The sequence below is a fragment of the Nipponia nippon genome, unplaced genomic scaffold, assembly GCF_047370975.1.
Source record: "Nipponia nippon isolate SJK-2023a ecotype South Korea unplaced genomic scaffold, ASM4737097v1 scaffold_17, whole genome shotgun sequence".
Lineage (NCBI taxonomy): Eukaryota > Metazoa > Chordata > Aves > Pelecaniformes > Threskiornithidae > Nipponia > Nipponia nippon.
Window position 1 is genome coordinate 8589431 of NW_028262333.1, and position 10880 is coordinate 8600310.

At 50.6% G+C, this 10880-nt stretch overlaps 1 protein-coding gene across 1 annotated transcript; it reads right to left on the bottom strand.

Moving 5' to 3' along the window:
* Nucleotides 1-5472: 5472 nt before the first annotated feature.
* On the bottom strand, nt 5473-9167 carry SOWAHA (sosondowah ankyrin repeat domain family member A). Its single transcript, XM_087753961.1, has one exon. The coding sequence runs from the start codon at nt 9006-9008 to the stop codon at nt 7647-7649; it is 1362 nt and encodes a 453-aa protein (XP_087610087.1). The 5' UTR covers nt 9009-9167; the 3' UTR covers nt 5473-7646.
* Between the last annotated feature and the right edge of the window lie 1713 nt (nt 9168-10880).

The window sequence follows — 10880 nt, forward strand, 5'->3', positions numbered from 1 at the left end:
CGGAGAGATGAGCAAGCGTTACAGGTGTGGGGTAGAGCAAGTGGTCAGTGGAAGCAGGCAGGGCATCGTGCCCATCTGACAGTGTCTTGGCAGCAATTGCAGGGATTTTGGCCATAGCGGCTCCTTTAGAATTTGACTGAACACCCACTGCAATGTGTGGGAGTCACTGCTGGATCAGGAGCTGCTGTTTCAGCCTCGCGGGCACTAAATTGAAGGCTTTTAATTTTTTTTTTTTTTTTAAACACTAGCCTCACTTTCTTCACTGGGGCGTTATGCTGTGGGACTTTTGCATGTGGAGCTAATTAAGGAATGGAGGGGTGCAGGGGTTAACGTAAATGTACTCTGCAAAAGATCTGTTTGGTGCTTGCGAGAGCTGCATTTAATAAGTAGAAGGATGTTCTCTCTGCTTTGGGAATTCATGGCAACCATCTGAATAAAATTTTAAAAATAAACTGAGAGCAGCATTGCAAAGCTAATCTTCTATGCCTGAAGGGAGCCCACGTATACATTAAAGAATAATCAGGCTGTAGGAATCATGTAACCTCTGGGTTTCACAAAATGCACTCAAGAAGCAGCACATGAATTTCACTGCTAAACAAAGAGAGGCATTAAAGGTTATCAGAGAGACTCTAAAATGTCACATGAGCCTTGAAGCTGAGTCATCTCATAGATAAATCCACAGAGAGAAAATATGGGCTAAACTGATAGTCTTGATTGAGAGAGTAAGAGACACTTCTAAAAATGTGCACAAGCAGGCAGGTGTTTTTCTGCTGGCCTTCAGCCCATGATGTAAGAACATCCCAAACCACCTCAAGAAGGAACCACTTGTGAAACAATCCCTCCTGAGATGCCTGCCCCGTGACAGCTCCTGAGGGGATGGCTGGTGGCTCCAGCACCCCTTTCTGGGGTCCAGCTGCTCCCTCCTGAGCACGAGGTCAGCGTCACCCAATGTCACAGCGGGAAGCACGAGCTGGTGGTAGGAGAAAAAGAGGTCTGAGTGATTCTCACCGATGGGCAAAAGTCTGTAACAGCGAGCAGAGGTGCACAGACAGACGCCTGCTTGGAGAGGAGCGAGCTGGTCCGGCCCTGAGCTGACCCAAGCCCAGAGCGGAGCTGTTGTGCTTTGCTGCAAAGGGGGAAACTGCTGCAGGAGAGTGGTGGAAGAAAATAGAACACAAAAAACATGGTGAGAAAGTCTGTTTGTACCACTGCAGTTGTCGTTGTGACCGTATTGGTGGATCTTAGTGGTGTGGCTGTGCTGAGACCCTCTGCTGCACACAGGACACAGATGGGCCAGCGGTGCTGCCCATTACAGCGAGAACGACAGCACGCCGCGCAGTGCACGGGTGACACGTTAACACCACCACGCTGCATCTGAGCCCCGCGGGAGCCTAAGCATCTCGGTATTTCTATGCCATGGAGTGCGTTTTCCATGTGTTCCCCTCCACATCTGTGCACTCTTTAAAAATGCTATTTGTGGGGCAAAAGCTCACGGACTGCGGTCTCTGCGGGAGCATTTCTGGCAGTCAGGGATGCAGAAGCCCCCCGTTCCCTGGAGCACCCCGGTGTCAGGATGCTTTCGGCAGTGGGTGAGGACAACCGCGGTGCCTGGAGGCACACTGGGGAGGGCCAGGCACCCTGATACCGCGACCTTCTGCCACGGGCTTGCGCATTTGGGCCTTGTGTTTTATTCAGTGAAAATGAAGGTTATTTGGTTTGCGTCAGCAGTGAGCCCGCAGTGCCTGCTGCATTTCTCAGCTGGGGTCTCTTACCTCGTCTGGAGGCTCTCAAGGCGATGGGGAATGGAGGTGGGGGAAGGGAACAGGATGAAAGGAATTCCTCCTGGGAAATGGTGGTTTGGCTTTAGCTGGAAACTTGTGCTCTCAGATGAAGAATAATGCTCTAGCTGGGGCAAACACAGAGCAGAAGTCCTACCTAGGAAGGGAAAGCTGAACAGCTGAACATCATTTTTGTTGTGCACATCCATAGCTTTTTCTTCACAGAAAGGGAAGAAGCCATACTAAAGCTGTGCTAATATTAACAGGATGGATCTATTTTGCCTGGGCTCAGAGGCAGATTATTGTTTTAAGATTAGAGCTTTTTTTTCATCATGGTAATAATTAAAAAACAAACAAACAAAACAATGTACTGAGCTGAAAGGATTCAGGTTCGCAGCGCTGTGCAACGGCCGAGCAAACCCTGCGTGGAGAGAGGCAGTGCAGCTTTGCCTGCGGACGGCGGCTGTAGCAGGGCCGGAGCTTTCCCAGCCCGGCCGTGGCGGTGCTGGTCCACGCTGCGCCTTGTCTCCCTGGACCTGGTGAGGATCATGACACAAATGAGCGCGATTTCAGCACGCAGTGCAACGTCGTGGGCAGGGTTTGAGTGTGGTGTTATCACCACCACGGACCTTTTAAATCCGTGCTTTGTTTCAAGCCCGATAAAGCACAGACACGCGAACTCGTGGCTGTGGCCGTCTCAAGTCAGCTTGCAAAAGGAAGGATGCTGTGGCGGGCAATTCAAACAGGATGAAAAGACCACATAAAACGATGGGTGCATGGGGAGACGTGAGGTGCGGGCTCGGGAGTTAAGCTGTTGGGCGCAGCTCTGGCTGCACCTCCGGTGTGTTTTCAGAGAAGTCGCCCAGGCGCGGGCTAGCTTCGGGGGTGTCGCTGGCAGAGCTGCTGCGGGAAATCCCAGCCCAGCCCCTGCGCTGGGCAGATACGCTCCGATTAACCAGCAAATCTTACCTGCTGGTACGTCTTATTCCACTTGAAGAACGGCGTGAGTTCTACACAGAGAAACAGCCTTTCCCTTGTATAATTTGCATTTCTACCAGAAGCATTTGTTGATACATATTTACCCAAAAATGCTTTGCGGTGCAATTGGCTCTTTTTTTTTTTTTTTCCCCTAAATGTCCTTTTCAGGGGCAGCGAGTAGGACCAGACTGCTTCCGACGGGGGCTGCGCTGCGTGCTTCTACAGCAGGTCTGTTTTAGGAATCTTCGCAGGCGTAACGCTGTTGATCAGTGGAATGAGTTTGGTGAGAGCAGTTTATCAATCTCTAAATGATTTTTTTTGAACTAGTCTGGGTTATTTGGCAAGGACGCTCTCTTACTGCAGGCAGCTGGATCGCCATCAGAAAGCGTCTCCTGATGGGACTTTTCTGGCAGTTCACTCCAGAAGGGCCAGCAGGTGACCAGCCACCATCGTTCAACGACCAGCAGTTGGGTGATGGTTCGGTTTGGGGTTGTGCACGCAGCATAAGGGCTAGATGTGCTTAATGATTTGCTTTGTCTTATAAATTAGTGAAATAAACCTTGGAACTGGAATAGAAAATGAACGTTCCTCATTACAGTGCAGAGCTTTTGATCTGCGGCGTCCTAATCTGTCCCTGTTCTCCCCCTGCAACAAACACCATGCTGTTCGTGCCCACGCTCCGTGCCGGCCAAGTCCCTGTGAACAACCTCTTAATTTGGGGGGTCCCACGTTAGTACAAATTACTGGGAAGAGCAAAAACTGCCGTGTTGCCATTTTACTCAGATTAATATGCAAATCAGGAGGCAAATGCATCCAAGGAATGTAGGTCATGGTGGAAACGTGCAGAGCGGGAGGAGAAGGGACGAGCAATGGGGAATTAGGAGACTACCTCGAAAGGCCTCCTCTGCCTTCAGCTGGTTGTTGCAACTCCCGTTGGGTCTGTTGGAGTCATTCAGCGACTCTTCCGCTGGACCTTGGTTTTGTGATGAAGCTGAAATCTCATAAAGACTCCTTCGCAATGCAGGAGCAGCGTTTCCCGGGGCTTTCGGAGAACACGTGTTTCTCTGCAGCACTCACAAGGGAAAGGAGATGGCCAAACACCTATTTGAGCCTGACCACGACCGCACTGCCTCACGCTGCTCAAACAGCCGCGTCCGGGAGGACAAAGTCTGTTCCTTTGTGTAGAAATGTGGTCTGAAGCTTGTTTGCACACCTCTTCAGTGCAGGTTTTTGAGCTGCTATTCCTCAGAAAAAAACGTGCTGAGGAATGGACAAACCAAGCTCTTTAGAAAGGTGGACTGAGCCAGGGTCAGACAAATAGTATCTTTGCTGATCTCCGATGCTGCTAAACTGAAGTCTGAGCCAGTTTTATTTGCGTAGGCTCTCCCCTGAATGTGCAGCATTCACAGGTTGCAGATGACGCTGCTTGTGCTGCCTACAGGTCTAAAAAAATTATCTTGATTTCCATTTGGAATATTGGTACTAATTGTGTTCTTTAAAGAAGTGACCAAGGCGATTATCTGCATTTTAAAGCAGGAAAACGGAGATGTGGCAAGTAGGCAGGCTAGTAACCAAGGCAAAATACAATCCCGAGCTCCTGAATCCCAGTCCTGTGCTTTTTCTGCACCTTCCATCTCCAGCCTTCCCCCACCACATAAGCCACCTCCATGGGGCAGGAGTGGAGCCCAGGGGGCTAAGGATTTTTGGTTTTATCCTCTCCTGCAATCAGCTTTGATGATGCAGAAGGCAGCTCCCAGCTCTGGGCTGGGCCAGAGGTTCAAAAGGCTGCTTGCCAAGCCCGTGGCGCACGCTGCTGCACAGCCTCTGCCCCGGGCCAGCGCACTGACGGGAGCCGCAGTCCTCCTCTCAGCTCTGTCACTTGTGAAAGCATCCTGGCTAAACGTCACAGCTCTCACTCGTTCACGTGAAAATCCTACTGTGTTCAGCCAGATTTGGGCTTGACGCAGTGAAATTAAGGAGAATCTCTCAAGCTGAGGGATTCATAAAACAGTCCAAGCCTTAGTCTCTGCCTGGAAAACACTCCCATGATCGTCCTACAGTGTCCCTTCCACAGTGTGAACGGCAACATAGGAAACCCAAATGCAGAAAGGCCGTTGGACTGGTTTTACTTCAAACTAAAGGCAACATATATTTTTGTAAGATTACAGCAGCGCATTCTCAATACCTCTCAGTATTTCTTTGCACCTGAAGTCGTAGGGCACCGGGTATACTCATCACAGCCTGCCTAAATACTATCTTTTCCTTAATCTGCTCAACAAGGGGGAGGAATGAGCTGAGTCACCGCACAAACTTGTTGGCAGAGCCTGGCCCACCCCACCCACAGGACCCGACCTTGGGAGCTCCCCACCTTTGTGTTGCAACCTTCCTACGGAGCCTCCGAGCACCTCCCCGGGGAATGCTGTAAGGACGAGGGCTCTGTTGTTGCTGGGTGTTTCTCTATCACACTAGCTCATCGCTGCGATGCCTCCAAGGAAGGAGTAGTGCAGAAATTCCTTGATGATACATGTTGCAATGAAGTCTTATCTCAGCTGTGACTTCTTGCTTTTCCTTTGACACAACAATACAGGAGCAATGAGACCTTCTCCCTATTTCCTTACGGTGAAGTCATAACCACGCTTTACGGGTTGGTCGGTTGTTTTTTTTAAGCAGAAAACACTCCATCCTTGAACCTTGCCTCTGACTCAAGTGGGTTTTACTCAAAATTAGCACTAAAAATTCAGCTATGGGATCTGAATAGGTATCAAGCGTATATCTGTAACTAATGAACAAACTTCCCAATAAGATGGAGTCAAACTGGAGAGTGTTTCCAATTCACACAGAAACAGAACGCTTTTACCAGGCAGCGTCAGTCCTGCCAGTGCCTCAGACGCAACACAAACACACGCACACGCTTCTGTGGTTTCAGGAAATACAGAAAAAAAAAAAAAAAAGTTTAATGTCAGTAAACTTAGACTTTTTAAAACAGAGCGGCAGACTTTTTTTTTTCCCTACAACTCTGCAAGCTGACATAATGCAGCACAAATCAAGGTTTCAAATGACCACACTGGTCAATGGTCACACCAACAGCTACGGAGCAAATAGGATTTTATTTTTTTTAAACCCTACTCCAGATATAGAAGTCATGAGGTGCTTGATCATTAACGTTTGCTTAACAACTTAATTAGTTCAATACGGAAGCAGACCGGTGCAGAATAATCCAGTCTCTTCCGAGAGCGGATGGATCAGACCCCTCTGCAATCGCTGATGACACTGACAAGGAATGTCACCAACTCCAGGGACTTCAGGGAGAATGTTTTAAAGTAAAAGAGGGCAGCGCCTCCACCTTCAGCGCAGTCCTACAGCATTCCTTGCGTTTGGGAGAAGCCAATTACAGCCAATTAGAAGTACTAGGCTTAATTCAAGGCTAAAAAAAAAAAACATTCCTGAAGTCAGTGAGTTGGAAAGAAAGGCAAAGCATGCAAACAAGTGTTTCAGTACAGAAACCGAAACCCGTGACAGGGCTGAAAAGCAGAGAAAGCGCAGTATTGCCACCACCTTCCTCACCTCTGAATTATACAGGTTTTTAAATTGTTTTTAGAGAAAACGTGATGGTTTAGCAGACTGGCCCCAGGAGTCAGAGTTTCTGTGCTTAGCTTTGCCTCTTCACACTTACTTTAACCAAATAGTAATTAAAAAAATAATCATCTCACTGCAAGTGTATTATTTAACCTGCAGTCAGCATGCTTTTTGGAGCTATGTGTAGTTCTATATATAGAACAATTATGTTTATAATATAAAAGAAGAAGAAGAGTTAGTTTTATGTCGATTCATGCTGTTGAGATAAACATTGCTTCAAGAGGTCATGCAGACATTCTATCATGAAACACCTAACATAACATAAAGCCCAATTTTTATAAGTATTTATTGTAAATAGGTCAAAATCAAAGGCCAAGTTTTAAATAAAAAGAATCAGACATACGAGCCTAACTTTGTTTCCAGTTGGCTACTCAGAAACTCTGCAGGATCTGATTCGCAGTTTTTCAGTTCAGTTTTTCACTATCAAATATCAGCAAGGTTTTTATTCAGATTAAGTGATTGAGCTATAGTCAAGTTTAAATGTTCACAGTATCGTCAAGACATGTGGTTAGTACCACCTGGTTAAAAAGTCTTTCAGGAAGAGAAAAAAAAAATCTAAAATGCTAACCTAGCTTTTAAACCGAGGTAGACAGGTCACGGTGACTTGAGTGCTGAGGGTTTATTTTTTTGTTTTTTTTAAATCTGTTCATCTAATAAAATGCTTCAGGCAATGATTGAGATTGTTATGTTGGTATTTCTGATAGCAAGAAACTTTGTTTTGAAAAAGTACACAATCTTTTTAAATAGAAATATTCCTCTTCTGTTACCAAAATAATCAGAAACATCATAGAAAACTATGCATCTTTCCTCTAATAATTTAAGCCTGCTATATAACAAGCCACGTTAAAGTAGCCAGCTACCAGCTTGCTATTCACAGTGTAGAATATGCAATTCTTTACCTTACTTTCGCTCTCCAGCCGAGGAACACAGATCAAGAAGGCTATACCTTAAGCATTTTAACCTGTCTACACACACAGAGGTTGGTTTAGTTTTCCAACCATTAAGTATAAAGTTTGTGGTCTCCGCCGATACATCAGGATGACAGTACATACAGCATTTAGGGCAGCTCCCTTTCCACAGGCGTCTGCGAGCTGGGTTTCATCCAGTGGCCTTTGGAGCCAGACTCTATCACTGATTCAGTTAAACATCCAAAAAGAGAGTCACGGAGATAAGAAATCCAAGCTGCTTCTGCGAGAGAAAAAATCAAGACCCTGGTCATATTATTCAATAATTTTGATCCCAAGAAGGCAGAGCCTAGTGGCCAAAGAACAGCTCAGAAACGGGTCTGCGTTTCACGACGACCTCCTCTTCCTCCTCCTCCATTACCTCGGAGAGGGAGGAATATGAAGGGAAGCCCCCTCTGGTCTTTGGCTTCCTCCTCGGGCCCGTAGTGGCAGCCAGGAGCTTGTTTAAGGACGAGGGCTTCCTTAAACCTTTGGTGAGATCGTAGAAAGCCATGTCATCAGATATGACCCCCAGGAAAGTGCTAGTGGAGCTCAAGATTGAAGCCGCAAGCTTTGTGCTCTTCTTGATGGGCATGGAGGGCTCCACGTTATGGGGAAGGCTGGGGTCCCCCAGCAAGCGCCTGACCGCAGAGGAGGTCCCTTCCTTTAAATACTGGTGCGGCTTCTTCCCGCTGTAGTCCCTCAGGTCGGTCTTGGCGTGGTAGCTGTAGACCAGCATGGTGATGATCTTCTCCTGGCCGTGTATGGCGGCCAGGTGGAGTGCCGTGTAGCCGCTGTGCGACCTGGCATCCACGTTGACGCGGGCTCCCCCCTTCTCGGCCGCTCTGATGATATTTGTCACCATGTCACAGTTGCCGCTCTTGGCGGCCCAGTGCAGGGCGGTGAAGCCCGAGATGAAGTCCCTCCGGGCCGCCAAGCTGGCGTCACCCAGCAGCAGCCCGTGGAGCTGCTGGGTCCACTGCCCGCCGGCCGCCATCACCAGCCACTGGTGCTCGGCCTCCTCCAGGGGCGGCACCGCCGCCGTCTCCTCGCTGGCCCGATGGTTCTTGGGCCCCCGCCGCAGGCCGGGCGAGCGGGACCCGGCCTCCTCCTCCGGCGTCGGGGGTGACAAGGGGGACCCCGGCTCCTCAGGCGGCGGCGGGGCAGCGGCGGCGGGAGGCGGCACGCAGCGCACCGGCAGCATGCAGGGCTTGGAGGGCTGCTCCCGCCGGGACCCCCCCGCCCCGGCGGGCAGGGGCACCCCGCCACCGCCGCCCTGGAAGAGGTCCCGCAGCTCGGAGACGGCCCGCGGCGACGGCTGCTCCTCGGGGGGCGACGGCTGCTCCTCGGGGGGCGACGGCGAGAGCCGCCCGGCGGGGACGGGGTCGGGGTCGCCGCCATCGCCCTCCGGCGCCAGCGCGTCCCCCGGCGGCGGGGCGGGGCGCAGCTCCCGCTGCAGGACGACGAACTTGACGCCGTCGCGTTGCTTCACCACCGCCACGGCGTTCACCGCCGCCTTGAACCGCGCCCGCCGCTCCGCCCGCCCCGCCGCGTCCCCGTCGCCCTCCAGCAGCGGCCGGAAGGCGCTCACCAGCTCCGAGTTGCGCACCCACCCGCCGCGCTCCCGCAGGAAGCCCAGCACGGCCGCCGGGCTGATGTCGAGCTCCGCCATCCCGCCGCCACAGGTGGTGGTGGTGGAGCCTCGGCCGCCGCCGCGCCCGCCGGCTCCCCGCGGCGGAGGGAGCCCGGGAGCCCGGCCGCCCTCGGGGGGCTACGCCGGGATTTGCAGGCAGGAGGCACCTGCGGCGGCGAGCGCGTCCCCCGCGGCCGCTCCCGCTGAGGTGATCGGGCCGCCCCGCCTCGCCCCGCCCCGCCCTGCCCGCGCCGCCGCCTCCGTCTGAGGGAGCGGAGCGGAACCGGCGCCTGTCTCCTCCCGCGGGGCGGCGCTGCGGGGAAGCCGCCCGGCCCCGGCCCCGGCCCCGGCCCCGGCCCCGCGGGCCCCGCAACCGGTGAGGGCCCGGGCGGGGAGGCGGGAGGGCGGCGGCTTGAGCCGGTCCCGTTCCTGCGCTAACGCCTCCCTCAGGTGCCTGAGGAGACGCGTGTCGGCGAGGTCAGGGGTACAGCAGCTCTTCTGAGGCAGGGCAAACGCTGCATCGATTTACCCCTTTCCAGCTTCCCGAAACGATTATTTTTTGTTTGTTTGTGTCAATAGCAAATAAGTGGTGCGGCTGTAGGTAGAAATCGCGCTGCAAAGCCAGGTCTCCGTTCTCGGAGAAGCCGCTGTTGTGCTCTGGGCACGGCGATTCTTCTGGGTTAGTCCTCGTCCCTCAAAATAGGTCAGAAGATAGGTGGGTGGGTAGTCTTTTGAAATATACGCAACTCTCTGTGATACTATATATATTGTACTTATTCTCTGTCTGTCTTTTATCTGTACTGCATCTACAATGTACGTGTGTGTATATGTGTATCTATATAAATGATGAAATCTTTACAACATTCCTGCATCTATTCATGTACACCTGGAGAAGAAAGAGCTCTTTTTATAAAGAGAGAAGCTGTCTCTGCTGCCATATCAGTTGCTTCTGCTTAAGCATTTAACATTATTATCGTTCTCTGTTCTACAGGGAAAAAAAAAATCCCAGACAAATGCCTTTCCCCAGGTGAAGACCTGCCGGAGAGATGACGTTCAGCCTGCAAACTTGTTTTCTTCTTCACTGAGTGTTGCAATTGAGATCACTAAATCAATTCCTGAATGACTGAACAGTTTGTCTAGGAAAACAGCAAGAGAGGCTGAACGCAGACTGAACAGAGTCAGTGTGGTATGAAGACAGATAAAAATAACTATCTGTACAAGGGCGGATAAGAAAACAAAATAGATTTGGTTTTGTTTTCACTGTCTTAGAACGAATAAAATGGAGTATCAGCCTGTGCCAAAGTCTCCATTTTGGAGGCAATTTGAGGTGCATCGATCCCCACACAGTGCATCTCTCTCCCTTCTCGTTGATGCTGATCTCCCTTCTGCCTCTTCACACCTTTACTGGTGGTGGAAGAGCCTCTGCCCACAGATTGCTCAGAGTCTTCCTTTGGCAGTCTCTCCCCTTCTCTCTCCATCTTTGTGCAAATCTCTGAAAAGCTATTTTATCTCTTGCTAACAAGCTGGTGCTGAGACATTTCCTCAAAATCATTTTGCTGCTCTAATGTTCCTTCACATAATAGTATGTAATCTTCATGCTGCTTGTCGCAATTCAGTATTTTCTACGTGAATCACACACCTCTTATTACTGCCTTTTTACAAGGCATACGCAGCAGCCTCGCTCTCTGCTGAGGCAGCCACTTGTAGCTAGTGTTCTACTGCATTAGCAATGCTTTCTAGCTTATGACATCGCCACGGTTCTGCCTGGCCTGCTGTAGAGAGCTAATAATGAGCATGCATCCAAACGTGAATTGCTATGCCTCGCTTTCGATGTTGATTTCTTTTCCTTACTAGAATCCATTGCAGGCATAAAAAAAATCTCAGCAGTTCGTGATTTTTGCATTGCAAACT

What these genes read in the sequence shown, in the direction of transcription:
- SOWAHA (XM_087753961.1), bottom strand. Translation starts at nt 9,008, where the DNA reads ATGGCGGAGCTCGACATCAGCCCGGCGGCCGTGCTGGGCTTCCTGCGG.